At 49.8% G+C, this 22881-nt stretch overlaps 1 protein-coding gene across 1 annotated transcript in view; it reads left to right on the top strand.

Moving 5' to 3' along the window:
• The first annotated feature begins 702 nt into the window (after window positions 1–702).
• The window catches only part of NFE2L3 (nuclear factor, erythroid 2 like 3), a 33587-nt gene continuing 11408 nt past the window's right edge, over window positions 703–22881 (top strand). The window contains exons 1-6 of the mRNA XM_027872325.1: window positions 703–1376; window positions 1483–1653; window positions 5820–5872; window positions 6063–6304; window positions 6511–6959; window positions 21901–21984. Coding sequence (XP_027728126.1) covers window positions 795–1376; window positions 1483–1653; window positions 5820–5872; window positions 6063–6304; window positions 6511–6959; window positions 21901–21984 — 1581 coding nt within the window. The 5' untranslated portion in view covers window positions 703–794. The remainder of the gene's footprint in view (window positions 1377–1482; window positions 1654–5819; window positions 5873–6062; window positions 6305–6510; window positions 6960–21900; window positions 21985–22881) is intronic.

Below are 22881 nucleotides of genomic sequence, written 5' to 3'. Positions count from 1 at the left end.
CCAGATCGCCGCCCCCCCCCCCTTCCGGACACCCCAGCCTAGGTTCAGCTCAGGCTGTCTTAGACCAACCACATTTGGCGCCGGGAAAACCCAAACCAACACAAAACCTCCTCCCGGCACGCTGGACAGCCCCCACCCCACCCCCCGCCGGGTAGGGGGACCGTGGCCCCAAATGGGCCCTCCGGCTGGGGGGCGGGGGTGGGGAGCAGGGCCCATCAGTGTCCGCGGGGGCGCTGGGCTCTCCAGCTGTGGTCAGACGGGGCGTGGCAGCCCTCTGGCTCCGAGGGTGAAGGCTCCCACAGGCTCGGGAGCGGAGGGGGAGGCTGGCTGGGGCGGGGCCTCCTGCGGCTTTGGGGGTGGAGGGAGAGGAGGAGGTTGGACGGGGAGGGGCCTTTTGCGGGCACCAGGAAGGGAAGAGGCTGGACTGGGCGGGGCCTCTCCTAGGCTCCGGGGGTGGAGGGCGTGGAGGGAGGCTGGACGGGGCGGGGCGGGCTGACGGGCGGGGGGGGAGGCTCCTCCGGCTCCGGCTCTTACTCCTGCCCCTCCTCCTCCATCCCCCATCCTCCGTCCTCCATCCTCCTCTTCCTCCTCGCAGTCCTCCTCTAGCCCCGCGGTTCCCCGGCCGTGCCCCGCGCTCGCCTCCCCGAGTGGCCGGCTGCGGGCGTTCTCAGGGCCCCGCCGGGGGACGCCAGGCTTGGCTGCGGGCTTTCTCTTTCTCTTCGCTTCCTGGGCACGGGGAGGCCGGGAGGCGGTGGCGGGCGCGGCTTGACCCCCGGAGCCGTCGGGGAGCGAGGATGATGTACCTGAAGCCGTCCTGGGCGCAGGGCTGCGGCGGCCTCCTGCACCTGGCCGTCCTGCTGAGCCTAGCGGGGCTCCGCGTGGACCTGGACCTCTATCTGCTGCTCCCCCCGCCGCCGCCCCTGCTTCGGGATCCCTGGACGCTGCAGGGGAGCCCCGGCGGCGCCGCCTACGCGCTGCCTTCCTTCCAAGAAGGAGCCGTCGGGGGCTGGGGCCAGCCGCATCCCAAGCGCCCGGACGGGGACTCAGCCTTGCCGTCCGAGGGGCAGCGGCTGCTGCAGGAGGTGCGCGCGCTGGGGGTCCTCTTCATCCCGTGCACGCACGTGGATGCCTGGCTGGTGCAGTGCGTGGCTTCGGCCGGGGGCGCCGACGGGCCCCCGACCCTGCTGGGGAACGCCGCCCCGACCGAGGCGAGCGGGGAAGCGGGCCTTGGAGACCCTGGCGGTAGTAGCAGCGGTGGCGGCAGCGGGCCGGCCCGAGGTGAGGTCAAAGAGCAGGAGGCTAGAGAAGATAAGCCCCCGACGGCTGCCCCAGCCCCAGGAGGCGTCGAGACCGGCGGCGGCGGCGGCGTCGAGGAGGTAACGAACATCGTGGCACGCTCCCCCGCTTCCCTGGGATTCAGAGCCGGGCCGGAACCTTAGGGTGCATCCAAGCCAACCTCTCCTTTTTTTGAGAGGGGGAAAGCTGAGACGAGGTGAAGGGACTGGCCTAAGGTCACATAGGCTGCAGAGCCAGGATGCCAACGGAGAGGCCTCCGACTCTGGGGTCTCCTTCCACTCCCTCACTCACTGTGCGGCTAGCCGGGACAGTGTAGACGAGATTCGGAAGCTTAGCTCTGCCTCACTCCCAGATGGGGCGGGGATGGAAACGGGAAATTAGAAGCGATTCGAGGGGATTATCTAGGCTCGAACAGAGAAGAAATGGGGAGGAATCAATCCCTCGGGCACGGACCCGCCAAGGGAGGAAATCGAAGGACCCTTAAGTCTGACATTCTAAGGAAGATTGAGCCGGGAGCCCCCCCTTCCCCCCCTCCCACTTCTGCTGTTCTAGGATTTTAGGATTCCTTGACCCCGGCGTGGGGAGAGAGCTCTTTGGTGCTGGGAAGGAGGGCTAGGTGACAATTCCCCCTCCTGGTAGCTTCCTAATTTGGATCTTTCTGAAGAATCTTCTAGTGTGTGCTCTAGTCTGCCAGACAAACACAGTGGGTGGTAAGCAGTTTACAGATGGGGAAACTGAGGCACAGGGAGTTTGTGACTTGTCCCAAGTCATAAGCCTAGTTCAAGCCAGGACTGGAAGCCAGGCCTCCAGGCTCTCTTCTACTCCCTTCATAATCTTGGTGGAACAGAAGCAGATTTCCTCCAAGAGAGACCAATGAAAAAAAGTTGCTTCAGACTAGAACTGTGGCCCCGTGACCTAGGTTTGAATCCTGCCTCTGACGCTTAAACCACCTGTGTGACCCTGGCCAAGTGCCTTGACTTTCTCTGGGCCTCATTTTGCAGCTGTATAAAATAAGAGGGTTGAATGAGATGGCTTCAAAGGGCCCTGCCAGCTAGAGCCTCTTCTAAAGCTCTGAGCTGTGGGAAAAAGGAAATCTTGGGGTATTTTTCCCCTCCTCATAAAAACCTTCCACCAGTCATAGGCAAGTCACCCCAGCCTGGACCAACCGGTATTGCAGTGAGGGTAAGCGCCCTAGGCCAGCACCTGGTCCAGTAGGAGTGGGCCTCTCCAAGGGGGTTGGATGTTTGTCCGCGTGTGCTAACAATAATTCCAGAACAGTCCTAATAATAGCTCAGGGTGGTGCCCAGCCCTCATTAGTGCAAGGAAAAGAAAGGCACCAACTATCTCATCTCCGTGGGACAAACAGGTTTCCTTTTGTCTGTGAGCTTGTCCCAATCAGTTTTACTCCCACCCCTAAATGCGCCAGCACGGACTCCGGAGAAGTGGCCTGTGCCGGGTGGACTGGGGCCCAAGACGGGCAGTAACAGCCAAGGACACAGGGCGCCTTCCTCAGCCTGACCCCCACTCTCACTCCGAGGCCTTTAAATGACGTTTTGCCTGAAACCTGAAGGTTAGAGATCAGTATCAGTCAAGATCTGCACCTAGGATGTTGTTTGGTTGAATTGCAATCTTATGCAAATGAGGGGAAAAGCTCTGAGCTGGCTTAACTCTCCGTGGGCATGCTGTTGCTGGACAAACTTCTCCACCCTCAGCTAAAGAGAGGATTGTCTCCAAGTGTGTAATGATTCACCCCGATGCTAATCTAACCCCGATCCTCCTGGGATGGATCACACAGTCATCCCTGCCCCTTGCCTGTCACCGCCTTCCTCAGTCTACCCACACAGACTCTCCCCCCCACACTGCCACCACCCTTGTTCTGTCCTGTCTGTTGATCTCTCCTTTCTCCCCCTTGATAATCCATCCTCCCCACAGTTGCTGAAATTAACCAGCCTTGTACCTTGGAAGACGGTTACTGCCCAGCTCATAAAACTTCCATGGCTCCCTATGGCCCCAAGGTTAAACTGCAAAGCCCTCCACCATCAGCTTCAGCCTGGTCTTCCAATGCTCTGCATTCTTGCTATGCTGGGCTAGCTCTTGCCCCGAACGCCACACCTCCCCATCTCTGGCCTATGGGTGTTTGTACAAACCACATCTCAGTCTCTCAGAATCCTTATCCTCCCTCAAGACTTATCCCCCTTCTTCAGGAAGCCTTCCCTGATTTCTGCTGCTCTTGTTTCTCCTTCCTAGTGATCTCTCCTCTTCTAGATTTATTTAACTCTGGTCCCTATTGTGCTGGGGATACAGATACGAAAGTGAGACACTCCCTGCCCTTAAAGAGGGTACGGGGCGCAGAAGGAAGTCTGACAGTAATAAATAGCAAGCACTTACATAGTGTTTTAAGGTATGTAATGTACTTCGAAGGTGGGGCAGTGGATAGAGCACCAAGCTGAGAGTCAGGAAGACCCATCTTCCTGAGTTCAAATCCAGCCTCAGACACTTACTAGCTGTGTGACCCTGGGCAAGTCACTTCACCCTGTTAGCCTCAGTTTCCTCATCTGTAAAATGAGCTAGAGAAGGAACTGGCAAACCACTCTAGTGTCTTTGCCAAGAAAAGCCCAGATGGGGGCACAGAGAGTCGGACACAACAGAAGTGGCTAAGAAACAACAAATGTACTTTACAGAGGTGATCTCATTTGATCCTCACAACAACCACCTTGAGAGGTAGGTGCTGCTATTATCCCCATTTTACAGATGAGGAAACTGAGGCAAACAGGGTGAAGTGACTTGCCCAGGGTCACACAGGTAGGAAGTGTCTGAGGCCAAGTGCAGCTCTCCCACAGATGGAGGACAAAGAATGAGGCGTGATAGACCCAAATGAGAGATCCCTTTGAGCTGGACTTGGGTTGGAAGAGTCAGGGAAGGCTTCTGGAGGAGGTGGCAGCTGGGCTGAGCTGTGAAGGGAAGGAGCCCAAACTGGAGGTGAGGAAGGCGGGAGTCCTAGGCAGGCACACTGCCCAGAGGTGAGGCTGGAAGGCCTGCCTACCTAGCTTAACTGGCTGCAGGAATGAAGGATGGGGGCAGCTAGGTGGCGCAGTGGATAGAGCACTGGCCCTGCAGTCAGGAGGACCTGAGTTCAGATGTGACCTCAGACACATAGCACTCACTAGCTGTGTGACCCTGGGCAAGTCACTTAACCCCAAGCGCCTCACCAAAAAAAAAAAAGAATGAAGGATGGACTGTGCAACAGCTGAAGGCGCCATTGAGAATAGGGGCCACTCCCTTCACTACAGTGGCGGAATCTCCTGGGGAGAATGATGGTCTAAGGCAGGCACTATGTCCCTCTGCCCTTTGGGGCACAGATGATGTCCTTGGGGGAAGGGGCCCGAGAAGGTGGGAAGGGTCTGGCCCCAAGGTCCAGCTAAGGCACCAAGCCTTAGTAGGTGTACAGGTTTCTGTTTCGAGCTCAGCCTCCCACCGAGGAAAAGCTGAGTTCAAGGCTTATTTCAGCCACTTCACTATCTGTGTAACCCCAGCAAGGCAAGGAATCTGTCAGTGCTGGAGCCAGATATAGAATTTGCAGAGCCCCTATCTATCCTGTCTGTTACCGGTGCTTGGTACAAAATAGGTGCTTTATAGATGCTCAGCCCCCATCCTATCTATCCCCAGTGCCTGGTACCTAGTAGGTGCTTCATAGATGCTCAGAGAGGCCTGACTTGTCCATGGCCACTCAACTGGGTGAGGATTCTGCATTTATGTAACCTCTTCCAGCTGTTGGTTAGCCTCTGGGATCTTCCAGGTGTGGGGCAGGGGCCCAGAAAGCCTGCAGTGGCTCTGGATGCTCTTGGAGAGGTGAAATGTGACATACAGCGACAAAGTCCCATATACTGGGGCAGTACCGACCTTGACCTTGGCGGTCCCATGGGTCAGATGGGTGGGCCTTCTTGGGCAGGGGGTCTGATCCGAGATTAGGATTAGCCACTCCTGTGCACGAGGTGCTGAATTGAATTAAATAAGCATTGAGTGTCCACTTGAGTGGGTAGAGAATGGTCCTCAGAATCTGGGAGACTTGGGTCTGAGTCATCTATTAGTAATTTAATCCCTCAGGACCCCTGGTGACCCTTTAAGAAAGGGAGTCTGTGCTGGTGGAGGGAGAGTCCTCTCAGAAATGAAATCCTAGGTCTAATAATCTACATTTTTTAAATGTCCCAGGTCTGAGAGTTCAAAGGTAAAGTGAAGCCTTTCTCAGGGAGCTCATGTTAATAGCTGAGAGCCTCGCCAGTCACTGACTTTATAGAGCCCTTTGAAGTGTTCAAAGCCAGTGGAGCATGCGTGCACTGGCTGCCTGGTGCAGTGGAGAGAGAGGACCTGGGTGGGAATCCCGCCCTTGTGCTTCCTAGGCCTCAGTTTCCTCAGCTGTAAAAGGAAGGGCTTGCACTAGGTGGTCCTGTCCACTCCAAGTCTGTGATGCTGTGACGGCTGCCTGGAGCCAAAGAGAGGATCATCCCCCCCCCACTACCCCCCAGCCCAGACACAGGCTCCTCAAAGGCGTCATGTGCCAGCGGAAGTCGGGTAGCATGTAAGTGTCTAAGGGCAGGAACGCTTCTTTTCCTGTCTCCGGCCTGGCACAGAGTAGGCCAGTCTGTGCTTATGGCACTGAGTCGAGGAGATCTCCCTTCCTCATTCCCTGGAAGCATTTTGGCTGCAGCTCATTTCTCTTCTGGAACGCTCAGGCCAGTTTAAAACTGCCTCAGGACTTCCCCTGACAGCCGAGCTGCCCCTCAGCACCCACCTGGTGACCAGAGAGCTAAGGATGCCCTGGGGGCCAGTGCTCCAGAATCAGCCCAAGCTCCGACCCCACAGCTCAGTGGCTGGCCCCTGGAGGTTTCCTGCCTTGAACCCAGGGGCCTGAACCCAGGGGCCTGGGGGGCCTTCTGGTGCGGAAGCTCCCTCCCCCTAGACATCATTGTCTCCTCTGTAGTCTTAGAGGAGGGGTTCTCAGCCTTTTTAAGTAGGAAAATAACTGAATTTCCACATAATTGGCTTCCTTCACATGATGGGTGCAGACTGCAGTGACAGATCTCAGGTGCTAAGTCTGTGATTCCCATTTTACAGCAGGTAAAGATGTGATGGTGAAAGTCAAGGGCGTAGCATCCTAGGCCATGAATCAGATGCCAACTGGTTCAGTCTCCCCACTTTACAGATGAGGAAGATGAGGCCCCCAGGAGAGAAGAAACTTGCCCAAAGTCAGCCAGGTGGAGAGGTCACCTCCTTGGCCCATGACTCCCCAACCAGCTGCCTCATCCACGGCCCACAGCCAGGCACCCCGGCTTTGCAGCTCCAGTCCCAGATCTCTTTGCCCCCAGCTCTCTCTGGAGGCCTGCTTGGGTGGGCGTCTTCAGTCTCCGATGGAACCCAGGAATTGGCGTGTACCAGGCGTGGGTGCTGGCCTCATTGGCCTCTGGAGCTCCATCTTCTTTCTGATGCCCGGGTTGATGAAGTTTCACAGGTGTGCCTGTCAAAGGCTCTCCTTCCCCGGAGGAGTTATTACACGCAAGCCATCCAGCCCTCGGTTACTCAGCAGATTCTGGAACAGCAAGAGGAGGGTTTCACAATTTAAAGAGTGTTGTCCTGAACGGCTTTATAGCCTGTTTACCAAGGACAAGGTATTGTGGGCCCCAGGCCTTCCCAGCTAGGCCCTTCCCCCAAAAATGCAGACCTGGGCTGACAGAACAGCCCCCTCGTAGTGAAAGGAGGCAGAGGGTTCAGTAGGAACTACAGTTATTATAATTATAGATATGACAGGGGCAGCTAGGTGGTACAGTGGATAGAGCTCTGGCCTTGGAGTGAGGAGGACCAGAGTTCAAATCTGGCCTCAGACACTTGACACTTACTAGCTGTGTGACCCTGGGCAAGTCACTTAACCCCATTGCCTAGCCAAAAAAAGCAAAAAAAGAAAAAAAAAAGATATAACAATAAGTGTTGCCTACCGCAGAGCACTTTACATGTAAACCCATTTGATCTTCACAACAACCCTGCAGAGGTAGGTGCTATTATCTCTGTTTTACAGTTGGGGAAACTGAGGCAGGGTGGCTTACCTAGTCAGTGTTTGAAGCTAGATTCGAACTCAGATCTTCCTCACTCTGGGTGGTCTGTGCGCTCTAGTCATACCTTGCCATGTCTGGGCATCAGGTGCAACCCCCTCTTTTTCTGGAGAAGGAAACTGAGGCCCAGTGGGATAAGATGATTTGGTTCTGGGAAGAAATAGCATTCACTCGGGGGGCTTTGTTGTGGAGTGGGGCATCTGGCCGGGTTTCCTGCACTCTCTTAAAAGGTCCATTTAAAGGATCTTCATTCCACATGGAGATCCAGAGTCTGTGGGCTAGTGAGAGCGATGCTTCCAGACCAGTGCTGGGTGGGGAACAGGACTGGTTATGGTGCCCCTTGTAGGCAGGCCATTGATCAGAAAAGAGTAGCAGTGGGGCTGTGCCCGCCTCGAGAGTAGTGGTGGGGCTGTGCCTGCGTCGAGGGTAGTGGTGGGGCCGTGCCTGCCTCGAGGATAGTGGGGGGACCATGCATGCCTCAAGGGTGGGGGGGTCGTGCCCACCTTACAGGGCTCTGCCCACCCGCCCGGAACTAGGAGTGTTTAGCTTAGATAAGAACAGACTTTAGGGAGGAGCAGGGAGGATGGTATCTGTCCTAAGTATTTGAGAGACTGTCCTGGGCAAGGGGGAGTCGACTCCCCGGAGTGGGCAGGGCTCCCCCCAGGATGATCCCTGGTCCTGGCTGTCAGAGGGGGGCATCTCGTCCAGGTGCATCTCAGTCCCCACAGTCCGTGGTCACGGCTGGAAGGAACCTGGGGGCCGATCCGGCCGGCCCAGGGGACAGGAGGGTCTAGCCCAAGGTCAGGTGGCCAGGAATCAGCAAGCCCGGGGTCCCGCTCTGCTGGAGGGTTTGCCTTCCGTCCTGGTGGATGGAGGCATCTCCCAGGGAGTGGCTGGCATGGTGAAATGTTCGGGATTGCCTCACGTTATGAGTTCAGGGCCATACCAGAGATAGAACCCCCACTGTTCTCAAGCTGCCTCCTCCCTCCCACACGAACCTCAGAGCGCAAACAAGCCTTTCCCAGAAGCGCCGGCCTGACTGTGCGGGCCTGCTCCTTGCCCTTGTCGCCTTTACAGCTGGGGGTGTCCCAAGACCCCGGCCTGGCTCTGAGCCCCTGAAGTTACCAGTGGGTCATCTGTCCCAGTCCCAGCCTGAGATCGGAAGGCTGAGCTGCCAGTTCCTGTGGCTGGTCAGACCTCCCTCCCCAGAGAGTCCGGGGCCCCCCAGGAAATCAGCCGGGAGATCTCTGTATGAGGGAAAAGCAGAGTGAGAAGCTCCGGGCCGGCTCTGGAGGCCCCCCACGGGAGGACCCCGCCTCGACAGAGGATGGCTTTGTCCCTCCCTCTGCTCCATCTGGAAATGGCAGAACTTGGCACCAGCTTCAGGCTAGACCCCGGCCTGAAGCTGGTCACTCCCCTAGAAGCGGCCAAGCCTCCAGCCAAATTGGGGCAGCTGTGCTTCTGACCCCCTCCTTTGGTTTCGCCCTTCAGGGATAAATCATGAATAATCATAAGGGATTAATAAATGCCCTCCTAATTCCCTAGATTTGTTCCTTCCTCCCCACTTCTGAGATAGCTGCCTTTTCACTGAAGCAGGCCCTCCCTCCCTCCGCTGTTACAGGAACCACAATTATTTAATTGTTTAATTCAACAGACACATATTGAGTATTGCCTATGTGCCAGGCACTCTCCCAGGTCTGGAGATACATAGACAAAAATGAAACAATGCCTGCCTTCATGGAGCTTCCATTCTACGGAAGGAGCCTACCACACAGAATCCCCAGGGAGATATTTATGTGCAGAGCTAGGTTCTTGTGTGGGAGAACACGTGGGGGCTAGGCCTCACTCATTGTCCATCAGCAGGGCCTGTGCCAGATGTAAACCTCGGCAGCCGGCTATCTGCCTGAATGTCCTAACCCACACCCCAGGAGTTTTTCATCCGTTTTGTTTTTCCTACATGGATTGGCAGGTCAATCTCTTTTGAGTAATTGTGGTCTTATTGAGGAGATCCCTGTAATAATAAATAATAACAATAATGGAAAGAAGTTATCACCAGGATAGACTTCCTGGAAGAGTTGACCTTTGCCTTAGGCTCCCCAGGTATAGGAATCTCATAGGCAGAGAGAGTAAGGAGGTCATGCCAGGCACAGACAATAGTGAAAGCAAGGGCTTGGAGGTAAGAAATCAAGAGGAGTGGCAGTTAGGCCAAGTTTGTTGGGAGCATGGAGAGGGAGGATCTGTGTGATGAAGATAAGGCTAAAAAGAAAGGAGCGGAGGGCCTTGAATGCCACTCTAGGATGTGTGACCACTTTCAGTCAGCAGCCATTGCAGGCTTTGGAGTGGAGGAGTCACGGTCAAGTGGCCAAGGAAGCTTAACTAAGTCTGGCCCTGCTGTGGAGGAGGAATTGGAGAGTATGAGACCTGTCAGGCTGTCGCAATAGCCCAGGTGGGCGTTAAAGAGAATTATGTATGAGGGTGTTGGCCATGAGAACCAGACCAGGGAATGAAGGAGGGAGAGGTTGCTGAGGAAGAACAGGAAGAACTTGGAGCTTAGATCATGGATAGGGAGCAAGTGGGAGTTCCTGCCTCCCTGCCTTTGTCCATGCTGTCCCTCATGCCAGGCATGCCATCCCTTGTCACCTCAGCTTTTTAGCTTCAAGGCTCAGTCCAAGTGCCACCTCTCACAAGGACCAGTTCCTGACCCTCCCAGGTGTTAGTGTCTTTCCCTCCCCCCACAAATGACTTTGGATTTATTTGGCTTGTACTTTTCTCCCAGCAGAGTGTGAGCCTCAGACATGCTCTTTTGTTAGTCAGCCAGCATTTATTAAATGCTTACTGTGTACAGGCACAGTGCCAAGTGCTGGGGACACAAAGAAAGGAGAAGAAACAGCACCCATGCCTGTAGCCCCAGCCTCACCAAGATCAATTGAACTGAGGAGCAAGAGGCTGTGGGGAGGGGGCTGCCAAACCCCTTCCTGGGTCTGTGCAGTGACCCCTTGAGAGCCTGGGCCCCGTCCCTCCCACATTCCTGGAGAGGCCTCTGAACTTTCATCCCAGACTGGGTCCCCTCAGCTGGTCCATGAAGGGCCCACTGGGGCCACGCTGGGCATGGGGAGGAAGGCAGGGGCGGGGCACAGGATGCCAGCAGAGGTCAGGGATGGTCCTAGCCCACTTCCACTGGGGGTGCCCTGACTGATGCCTTAAACAGCACCATCTCTGGATTCCAAGGCTCCGGGTTCCAATCCTGCCTCTTAAACACTATTTGTGTGACTTTGAGCAAATTATTTTAACTTCTCACATTACCATCTGCTGAACCCTCACCCTGCTGAATTCAGAGCCCAATCCGAGGCACCCCTCCCTGGGGCTTCCGATGAATCGGTCACTAGAAGTGACCTTTCCGTGGTTATTTCCCCCTCTCCTCTGCAATTATCAGGGCGGGGAAGGGGGAGAGATCTCCTTTTGTGTAAGTTCCCTCCACCAATGCCGTTTTGCAGCTTTTCAGGTTCAGGTTAGTGGCTGGTCTGGGGTCTCACAATGAGTAAACTGCAGTTTGTATTTTGCTAATTTGTGCGATGCCCTCTTCCTCCTCCTGGACTCTATCCTGGAGGGCAGGGATCCTGCGTTGCTTTTGTATCCCGGAGGGCCAGGTGCACGGAAGGTGCTCAGCAGGTGACGGAATTGTGTGTCATTTTTATTAGCTGCAGGTGTGTATCAGCAGGTTTTAACGCTTGATCTTAAAAGAAGATGGCTCCAGGAAGGAGGGCCTCACCTGTAATGGGTTACCTGGGAGGCTGAGGCAGGGGGATTCCTGAGCTCAGCAGCTCTGAATTGCCGGGGGGGGGGGGGGGGGCATTCAGGAGTCTGGCCTTGATATGGTGAAGGGTGGGGGACAGCAACTATTGCCTAAGACTGGGCCTGTGGGTTACATCCCCACCCCCCACAGAAAAGGAGACCCCATCTTAAAAGACAAACAAGTTGAGATGTACTCTTTTTTTCGTAAATAGTATTTTATTTTTCCAGTTACATCTAAAGATAGTTTTCAACATTCATTTTTATAAGATTTTGAGTTCCAAATTTTTCTCCCTTCCTACCCTCCTTCCCTATCCAAGATGGAAAGCAATCGGATATAGGTTATACATGTGCAATCATGGAAACATATTTCCAAATTAGTCATGTTGTAAAAGAAAAAACAATAAAGAGAAAAAGCCAAAAAAAAACCCCAAAAACAAAAGAGCAAGCAGTCTGCTTCTATCTGCATTCAGACTCCATATTTCTTTCTCTGGATGTGGATGGCATTTTCCATCCTGAGTTGTCTTAGATCATTGCATTGTTGAGAAGAGCTAAGTCTATCATAGTTGATCATCACACAGTGTTACTGTTACTGTATACGATATTGGAGATGTACTTCTTTTAGATTTCTCCATTAAAATAAAATAAATGTTTTTTAAGTAGATTTTATTTATAAATGGGTCTCAATTGACCATTGGTCAGCATCATTACAAGGAATGCCTGGGAATCTATGGATAGGTTAACAATGAATCAGTCAGTGAAAAAAACATTATTATTTTGGAGGTAAAATGAGTTGTTGAGGGTGGGAAAAAATGTCTAACAATGTAGAGCTGCTCAGTTCAGATTGACTGACGCCATCTTAGGCCTCAACTGGAGACCTTCTTGGGTTGAGAGGATACACCTGTCCTCTTATTGTCCTCTGTCAGAGCCCCCTCCATCAGATTAATATCGTTAATGTGGTAGGGGTCAATCAGGATAACCAAGAGTCAGTATGCATTTATTAAGCACCTACTATATTTCCAGCACAATACTGATCTCTGGGGACACAATCCCTGCCCTCAAGGAGCTTACCATCTAATGGGGGAGAAACAGGCAAACAAATAGTACAAAGTAAGCTATGTACAGAAGGAAATCATTAACAGAGGGAGGAGGCTGGAACTGAGAGGGGCTGGGAAAGGCTTCCTGTAGAAGGTGGGATTTTGGCTGGAATTAGGGTTACAACAAGGTTTCCTCCCGCCCAGCTGATGAAATTATAGAAGATAAGGATGTTTATCAACACTATTATAATAATATGATTACTGCAATATAATTCATAATGCTTAGGCAATGTTATAATAATTAGGCAATAATAATTATAGTAGTAGAAGAGTATTTGTTCCTAATTAGTCCAGTTCCTGATTTCCTGAAAGGAAATTTGTTTAGAAATCATGAGTAACCTTTGTGAGAGCAGTTGAATTGAGTGATGAGCTGTTTCTCCAGAGTTCATTATTTTTGCCTCCTTTTCCCACGATGTTCTGTGGATTCGCAGGATGGGGAGGCCCAGGTTTAGGGTGTCTTGTAGTTGCTGTCCTTATGATACTACCTCAGTAAATGCCTTTACTTTGAGCTAATTGTGTCCTCTGGCTGATACTGAAGGGAGTCTTTAATAGTGGGGGCCCATGATATGGACCTGAAGAGTACCTTGAACCTGGGAGAGTCTCCCTGCCTTAGGACTCTACCTTCACATTTGAGTTAAGGAAGGGGCAGCTAGGTGGTGCAGTGGATAGAGCTCCGGCCTTGGAGTCAGGAGGACCTGAGTTCAAATGTGACTGCAGACACTTGACACTTACTAGCTGTGTGACCCTGGGCAAGTCACTTAACCTCATTGCCTAGCCAAAAAGCAAAAAAAAATAGGGAAAAAAAATCAAGTTAAGGAGGCGGGGAGCTCAGACGGGGTCCAACATGGAAATACACCTTTGTTCCCAGACAGGATGCTGTCCAGATTCCTTGTTTTTGCATTCAAGGCCCTCTACAACCCTCCCTCCAGCTTACTCTCCTACACTCCCTGTACGTATGTGTGTACTTTGTTGTGGGCTTATTCTCACACCATCTCTTCAGTCGCCTGTCCAGACCCACCTTGTAATTCCCTGGTCCCTCCAGCCCCTGGCTGCCTTCCCATGCTAACTAAATGCTCCAGTGATCTTTAATCTCATCACTGTGGATGTCCCCTCCGCTGGTACAGATTGCAGTCCATCTGGGCCATCCTTGAGCCCTCTTGACATCATAAGGATGCTAGTTCCTTGCGCAAATCACTTCATCTCTCAGAGCCCTAGGCAATTCTGTCTTTCAAAGAAGGTGCCAAGATGCATTGGGAAAAGGAGTTTTCTCACCTGGGAGTTTTCCATACTAATAAATCACAGGTCCAGTGACCCCTATCTCTTCCATGTCTCACCAGTACAGTGGAATGTTGGGAATCCTACAATTTCCAGCAGGAAATCCTGCCCACTCTACTCAGATTTGGGACCAACTCATCATCCATCCAAAGTCATAGACATTCTTCATCTGTCAAAATGCAAGAAAATTTGGGGGTTGTAAACTATACATTCTGGAAGAGAAATTCATGTTTTAATACGCAGTCAAATGTCATGTTCTATTTGGCATACTGAAATGCTTAATTATATTGAGTTCAGAATTTTTAAAAATCAAAATTTAAAAACCTTATATAATAACTTTTGAAGAATTACCATTCAGGATGGTTTTGTCTTCAGCCAGCTCTAAGGAATCTCCCCCAGTCTGACCTCAGAGCCGCTTCCTCCCAGCCTGGCCTTGCGACCCAGTAGGACAGCTCACCTTGCCCTCATTCACTTGTGAGCTGGTTTTCCTCCTGGCCTCTTGTTACCCTCCTTTACTCTGCCCGCAACCCCACTTCTGCTCTTCCCGCCATTGCTTCCCTTTGTTTTTACACTACTGGCCTGTTCCTCCACTGTGGACAGGCATCAACTTAGTAAACAGCGGCTCAGACCCATTGCCTCCAATGGCCGATGATCTGTGTTGATCAGTGAGCCAGCCTATTGTCCAGCTTCCTAGGCGTCGCTGTCAGTCCCTCTGCCCAGCTGGAGCAATTCCTGGCTCCTCCCCTTATAGGTTAGTATGCTCATGACACTCTTTTGTGACTTCATTATGTTCACCTGTATTTTAAAATATATATGTATGTACATATATTTACATACATACAAACATACACACACAGATATACATATAGATATATATAGATAGATAGATAGATAGATAGATGTCCTCCTAGCTGTGTGACCCTGGGCAAGTCACTTCACCCTGTTTTCCTCAGTTTCCTCATCTGTCAAATGAGCTGGAGAAGGAAATGGCGAACCCCTCCAGTATCTTGCTAAGAAAACCCCCAATGGGGTCATGGAGGGTCAGATAGAACTGAAAACAACTCAACAAAACATAAAACCAGTTTCAGTTAAGTCAGCAATCATTTGTTAAGTGGTTACTATGTGCCATGCATTGTGCCAAGCTCTGAGAATAAAAATCCAAGTAAAAAGAAAGATGGTGCCTACCCTCTGGGAGCTTATATTCTAATGGGTAAGCACATCAGAGGAAGCTGAAGGCTGGTGGAGTGAGGGGGAGGAGATGGTAGAGGAAGAGAGTCAGGATCAGATTCTAGAGAGGAATGAAGGAGTAAACATGGGGTGGCCCGGCCACTTTCTTAAAATGGAGGTTCCAGGGGGAACTGACCCGTCTGGCAGACCAGGAGGGCCACAAGGTTGCTGGGTAGAGAAAGAAGTCTGGAGAGTCAGGAGTGAAACTTCAAAGGATTCACAGCAGAAGCCGTAAACATTCAAGATGTCTCTCTTTGCCCCCCTGGTGGGCTTCCCCTCCCCCAGGAACCTCCTTGTCCTGACAGTGCCACCCTTGGGTTCAGTTCCTCATGGTGAGGGGAGAGCACCAGAACTGACTAGAGTATGGACCCCCTTCCTTCCCTCTGATGAGGCCCATCGCTGAGGCCTGTGCAAGCATCTGGAGACCCACGCTATTATTACCCTGGTAATAAAAAACAGAACACAGACAAAGACTGGTCTGTCCCCCTAGCAAGGAAATCACAGTCACTTGACATTTTAAAAACAATTTTCTTTTTTTGTTATTTTGAACTTGACAATCATCAACCAACTGGAACATTTCCATATGCACAGAAGAACAGAAAAAGAGGATTATACCCCAAAATTGCAAGCTTCTGTTAGGTGAAGATTGAGTTTTAAAAAGATAATAAATTCTTAGAATAATATATTTAATATATTATTAACATAATAATATATGTATATAATAAATGCACTATATAAATATATTTATATCACATATTAATATAAATGTTTAAGTGGTTTCTATTATATAAATATATTTACATATAATATATTATATAAATTTATTTATATAATAAATGTATATTAAATATATTGTGTATTGATAATATTAAAATATAATGAATGATCATTTCAACACTCTAGTTTCAAAACTGTCCACTCGTCTGTCTCCTTCAGAACTTTCTTCTTTTCTCTGTTTTCTTTTTTTAAAAAGTATTATAATGATCTTCTCCTTCTTCTCCTTTTCCTTCTCCTTCTCCTTTTTCCAGGCCTTTCCTTCTTTTCAGGCACCAATACAGCCTTCCAGAATTGCAGTACTACCCTAAAAGGGTGCTTCCGGAAAGGAGGAAAAAAAGAAACTCAGGGCTGATAGAGTTGCTCACTCTGCACAGTCCGCCAAACGCACAGTTCCAGCATCATTCTTTGCCACTGTGGCTTCGTCCTTGGATGCTCCCTACCTGCGACTGCCACTTGGCTCAGTCAAGACTTCTTTTATTTGGTCCCAGAATTCCTTGTGATTCTGCTGCTCCCAGATGCTTCCACACAGAGGGCTGAGAGCTTTGCTGGAGGGGTCACAGAGCTGATCTCTGTGTGTGTGCATGTGCACACCTTCTTTCTGGCCAGCTCAGCTTGGTCCCCATCCCCTTCCCTTTAAAGTCACCTTCATAGCCCCTTGTTCCTAAGGGCCTGGGAGCCAAAGGTCTTTGCATTGATATTGAGGAAAACACCAGAGTTCACACGTGAAATATCAAAGAGGATCCCCGAGGCATCAGGTGGGCACTGTCTTCAACAGCCCGCCCACCCTGGCTTTCTCATCCCCGACATTCTTGTCCACAGACCATCTCCCCAGCGCCCTTTCAGCCTTCCCTAAGGACTTAACTTTTTTTGTCTTAATTTTTTGTTTCATACATAATAGCTAACATGTATCATGGCGCCCACTACTTGCCAGGCACTGTGCTAAGCAATTATCTTCTCATTTGCTAATCACAACCACCCTGCGACATTATTGTTGTTCACTCATTTGTGACCCTATTTGGGGTTATTTTAGCAGAGATGCTGGAGGAGTTTGCCTTCTCCTTCTCCAGCTCTTTTACAGATGAGAAACTGAGGCCAACAGGGTAGAGTGACTTGCCCAAGGTCACACAGCTAGGAAGGGTATGAGGCTGAATTTGAGCTCCAGGTTCAGCGTTCTGTCTACTACATCTCCAGTCGCAGGAGAATAGAAGAAGAAGCTTATACCTGAAACTTCAAATATATTCTGTACAGATGGCAGTTTGTTAAAGAATATTGTAAATTCAACCTTTTTGTTTTTGAAAGCTGTCCTGCTTATCTCTGTCTGCTTCTGAACCTCCTTTCATTCTATACATTTTTTAAAAATTTGATACAGAGGCCCACTTTTCTTCCCCGCTTACACAACTTAAAAAACAAACAAGCCCTCTTCCCTGTAATTAATGCCCAGAGTCAAGTAAAACAAATCCATTCATTAGCTGTGTTCAAAAGTGTCTCTGTCTGATCTCTGAGTCCGCCATCTCTCTGTGGGGCTGACCAGCCCCTCAACCCCAGCCCAGCTCCATGCTTTATCATTGGTCCTCTGTAGTGATGTGGCAATATGTTGACGAGAGTTCTTAAGTCCTTCGAAATCATTTTCAATGATAACAGTAGCCAGCATTTATATGCTCTTTGAGGTTTTTGTTTACTTTTGCTATGTGTAGTTACTGTATAGTTATATACTGTGTATAGTTACTAAACAATGTATAGTTATAGTATATTTATCGTGTTATAGTTATTGTACAAACTGCTTCCCTGGTTATTCTCATGTCCCTCTGCATCCAGATGAGTTTTCCCAGGTTTCTCTGAATCCATCCAATTCATCATGCCTTATGGCACAATAATATTCTGTTACGTTCATAGACTGTCATTTGTCCAAACACCTCCCAGGTAATGGCACCTGCCTTCGCTCCCGTGCTTCCTTTCCCCCTTCATTTCATCTCTCAGAGGTATGAGCCCAGCCATGCCCATCAAGGAGAGTTCAGTTTTGTGACTTTGGGGACAGAATTCCAAATCGTTTTCCAGAATGGCAGACCCCATTCACAGCTTTCCCAACAAGCTCCTTCCTCCGTTCCCCCAGCAGTTTCCCTTTTCATTGTGTCTGCTGAGCTGTGGGCAGCAGAACCTCAAGAGTTATTTCAGTTTGTGGTTCCATTTATTATTAGTCATTGGGGCACTTTTTTCATACAGCTGTTAAGAGCTTGTATTTCTTTTTTTGAAGAGCTGCCTGTTCGTATTCTTTGACCATTTATCCATTGGGGAATGGCTCTTGTTCTTATATACTCCTTACATATTTTAGATGTCAGACCCTTATTAGAGATAATTGTTGCAATTATGCTGCAAAATGCTTCCTAGTCCACTGTCCTTCTTCTAATTTTAACTGCATTGATTTTGTTTGTGCAGAAGCTCTTTAAGTAAGTAATTAACACCGTCAGCTGCATCTTCTGTGATCTTCCTTGGTAGTGAACTCTCCCTTACCCATCGTTGTGAAAAGCATCTCCTACTTTGCTGCTCTATTTAAAATAATAACAATAACAACAACAACAATAATAATAATAATGTGACTTTCTATATTCAGGGTGAATATCCATTTGGAGCTTATTGTAATATGGTTATCCCTTCCACATCGTGGGGGTTCGGGGTGCAGCACCCCTGTGATCTGGAAAATCTGAGTAAAGTCTTTTGACCCTCCCTCTGTGTCAGAGAAGAAATCTGAATGTTTTTTTTCTTTTATGGGGTCTTCACAGTATTAAAAGATAAAATATGTTGGTATTATATAAGACTGTACTTGTATTTTATGCATTTCTGAGTTTGTAAACTTTTTCTGTGCCGTCTGCTGGTCTTCATGTGTAATCTGGAGCTTCCGCAAAACTCTCCCAAAATTCCCATTGAATTTCTTATGCCGACTGACAATATATTGAAACCGTGATGGTGAAAGTCATGATGTGGAAGGGGTAACTGTCGATGGTATGAGATGCTCGTCTAAACCAGGGGTTCTTAACCTGGGATCCATGGACCCCTAGGAGATCCTTGGATAGATTTGGGAAATCTATGAACTTAGATGGGGAAAAAAATTACATCTTTATTTCACTATAATCGGCTTCCTTTTTAATCCTCTGTAGTTTATTTTTTGCATTTAAGAACCTGAATCTGAGAAGGGGTCCATAGGCTTCACCAGACCACTGCCAGAGGGGCCCATGATACAAAAATGGTGAAGGACTCCCCTGGCCTAAACCTCGTTTCTGACAGACAGCTGTTGGGTTTTCCCAGCCATTTTTGTCATGTGACCCCAGGAGTTTTAATACTCTCTGGAAGCCAGTAGCATGCACAGCCTGCCCCATCCATGCACCACTTGTCCCTGCTTCCTGACCCCACTCATTTTCAGCCCTACTTGGCTTTGACGAAAGATCTCATGATACTTATTGATTGTAATTCAGTTAAGAAAATATTGTCCACATAACACCTAAAAACTTCTTAAGGTCCGTGGGACAGGGAGCAGTGGAAGCGATGGCCTTTGGGGGCCAGGCCAGGCTCTCTCAAACTTTACAAAAAAGGAGAGAATACACTTCACAGGAATGTCGTTTGCACCTTTCCTGGGTTAAGTTAAATGCTGCTTAGGTTTCTTTGTTTACCTTCTCTAGTGAGTTTCTCTTTCCTCTCCAACTGCTATCGGATCTCTGAGGGCAGGGCTCGTGCCTTCTGATGCTTTGTCTCCATCCCTCACCTCTCCATTAGACTGTAAGCTTCCTGAGGGCAAGGCTCAGGCCTTCTACTGCTTTGTCTCCATCCCCCACTTTGGCATTAGACTTGAAAGCAGGGTCTGTCTTTTGCCGCTTTTTGTATCCCAGGGCTTAGCACAGTGCCTTCCACTTAGTACCTGCTTAATAAATGTTGATTGATTCTCCTCTCCCAGTGCTAGTAGGAATAGGCACTCAGTTAGGATATATGGGACAAATGAATGAACAGTCAGCCTTCCTCAGTCCACTGAAGAAAGACTTCAACCTTCAGACAGGAACCTTCCTCAGCGCCACCCCAACCCACACTTCCCTGCTGCCTCCTCTCTGGACCTCTCCAAACCAGCCAGTTTGGATTCCTTTTCCTCCCCTCCCCCCACGCCCTCCCATCCAGCTTGATCCAGCTCCCAGGGTCTTTGTCCGGCCTTCCTGGCTCTGTACACTCATCCTGTTCTTCCATCCCCAGGCTCCATTCTCTTCTCCCCGGCCCCATTCCTCACCCCATGGCAAACACACCGGGGAGCCTGATGGTGCCCCGGGTGCCAACCAGGACAGCTTGGCTGCCCTGCCCTCCTTCCCCAGGAATCCTGGGTCATCAGAGTCTTGCCCTTTGGAACCAAACAGAGCGAGGCCAGCGCCTCACCTGGCTGCTCACCAAACATTTAAAGAGCTTCATGTCCACCCGCCTTGGCTTTCCTGCAGGCCCACAGCCTCTCCCTTCTGTCTTCTCACTTTAATCATTAGTTATCTAATTATTTTTGGAAATTATTTTAGGTCATTTAAATATTTTTTAATTATTTTAAAGTTCATTTTCAGTAATTTAATTATTAATTACTTAATTGTTTTTTTAGGTAGCCCTGCTCTGAACACTTAGCACCTTTTCAATGTCCTTCCTAAAAGGTGCCTCCAGAACTGAATAGGAGAGAGCAGGAAGGATGCTGGAGCTGGTATTGGAGGACTTGGGTTCAAATTCTGGCTCTACTGTTTTCTTATTATTGTCTTAATATTATTATTATCTCACAATATAATTATAACCTTGGCTCTGTCACTGAACTCACTGCCTCAGTTTCCTATGTCTGTAAAATGGAGATCATAATAGCACCTCCTTCCTAGGGTTGTTGTGAGGATCAAATGAGCTAATATTACAAAGCACTTAGCACAGCGCCAGACACCTAGTAAGCTCTATATAAATGTTAGTTACTATTGTTATTATTGATACACTTTTGTAACATAGTAGTAATGTAATTGCATTATATATTATTACATACAATTATAACAAATACAACATAGAAATATAATAAATATGTAATTGTATGTAATAATTATGTGTTATATAGTATTATAATAATAGCATTTATATCATTAAGGTTGGCAAAGTACCTTACATTTATTATCTCATTTGACCCTAACAATAACCCTGGGCAATAGGTGCTGCTATTATCCCCATTTTACAGATGAGGAAACTGAGGCACAAGAGACCGAGTGCCCTCATTGCCTAACTGATCACTGGCAGATTCAGGGTCAGCGGGCAAGGGAGACTGCCTCTTGTTTATAGAGCAATCCCATGTTTTTACTGTGAACACAGATCTCTCACCCACTGTAGAAATGGCCACACGGTGTGGAGACTTGGCCTCTTCAGAAGAGCTCACCCTCGTCCACTGGCCTGGCCTAAGGCATCCTTTATTCCTTGGAGGACACCGAGTTCTCTGAATGCTTCCAGTGGGCTTTGATGCGCCATTAAAATAGCGCCAGGGAATGACCGTGCCATGAGCATGCTTCAGATGCTGGTTCGTTCCTGAGAAGGGGCTGGTCTTTGGTGGTACAGACAGTGCAGGTTCGATCCCTATCCCTGCATCACACAGGCCCAAAGCTGGAGGAGCAGAGACGTGAGGCTTTATGCATTGTGGGAAGATCTCTTTTGGGGGAAGAGCTGTGTATAGGGCACTGGAAAGATTTCTGAATTTAGAATAAGAAGGCCAAGGTTTAAATCCTGTGTGACCTTGGCAAACAGTGGATCCACGTGAGTCCTTAAGCACCCTGGGCTGAGGACTGGGGGTCCTAAGAAAGACAAAATGCCCTGCCCTCTAGGGGCTTATGTTCTAGTAGGGGAGAGAGTAGTCATATCGATAAGGATGTCTAAGATGTGTAATCTGCAAATGAAGGCCAAGTCGCTTAGGACTCAGTTTCTTCACACAGACTCTTTCTTATCGTACATAAAATGAAATACAAGGTATGATAAAGGGAGCCAGTTATAATGGAATCCTATCAAAATGCTCACGGACCCATCTTAAGAGCTCCTGCCTCGGCTGACATCTAAGAGTCAGAAGGAAGACGGCAGGTTTTCTCCCATGACCTGAAACATGAGGAACCTACAAGAAGGGCATCTTTCCAGCAGAGGGCCTGGGCTGGAAGGGAAGGGAAGCGGGGGGGGGGGGGGGGGTTAGCTGGCCCTCCCTGGCTGCCCCAGCGCCGCGGGAGCCAGCACACGGGATTCCTGGGCCCTTCCTCCATTCAAGGCAGCTCTGTTGAACCAGTGGCCTTGAAAAACCGTCCCTCTTCTTGTATCTTTTACAGAGCAATGGGGACGAGATGGACACAGCCTGGTCTCTGGAAGACATCTTCCATTTGATGGCGCCTCCAATGGAGAGTTCCCTGGAGGTAAATGGGGGCCACTTGGCTGTTGAGGTTTAAGGGCATGGGTCAGCCTTGACCATGCTAGCCTTGCCAAGCTCCCAAGGGTAGTGGGCAGGGCTGTGGGGGGAGGAGGTGCCCTACCCAGGTCTGTCACTTAAGACCTTTGTGACCCTGGGCAAATCGCCTCGGTTTCCTTCTCTATCAAATGAGAAGGTCACACTCAATGGGCCCTTCCAGCCCCATCTCTGTGACCCCACGACCCAAGTTCAAACCCTGGCCCTACGACTCATGTAACTGTGAGCACATCACCACCCCAGGAGCCTCAGTTTCCTCATCTGTAGCGAATGGGCTGCCAGCTCTAAAACCTAGAAGTCCGTTCATCCCTGGGAGCTGACATTTGTGGGACGATTTTTACAAAGCATTGGAGGTCGATTAGCTCCCATCACTCTCCTGGTGAAGCAGGTATGAGGGGTAGGGCTTTTTTCCATTTTAAAGATGAGGAGACTGAGGGTCAGAGGGGTTGGTCACAGACCTAGCAGCAGGTTCAGGACCCAGGACTGCCCAGGCCCACTGGGCCTTTCTCAGAGGGCCTGGAGGTGTTAGTGCTGTGTGGGGAGCGGGCAGCGGGAGGTCAGAGTCGGGACAGCTGCAGCCAGGAGCTGCCAGGGCCAGTCCCCAGCTACTCTTCAGGGGAGAGATGGCAGGATTTTCTCTCATTACCTGAGCTGCAGGTAAGGAGACAAGTGAATAAAATCCCCCTGAGTTACCTTGTAGAATCCCAGAGTTGGAAGGGATCCCAGAGCTCATCTATTCCAGCCCCAACCCCCACAAAAAACAATATATGAAGTCCCTTCTATAGCACTCTGACAAGTGGTCACAGAACCTCTGCTTGAATACCTGGGGTGATGAGGAGCTCACCAC

The sequence above is a fragment of the Vombatus ursinus genome, unplaced genomic scaffold (genome assembly GCF_900497805.2).
Source record: "Vombatus ursinus unplaced genomic scaffold, bare-nosed wombat genome assembly UNPS02014799.1, whole genome shotgun sequence".
NCBI classification, from domain to species: domain Eukaryota; kingdom Metazoa; phylum Chordata; class Mammalia; order Diprotodontia; family Vombatidae; genus Vombatus; species Vombatus ursinus.
This window is presented reverse-complemented; position numbering and strand designations above follow the sequence as displayed.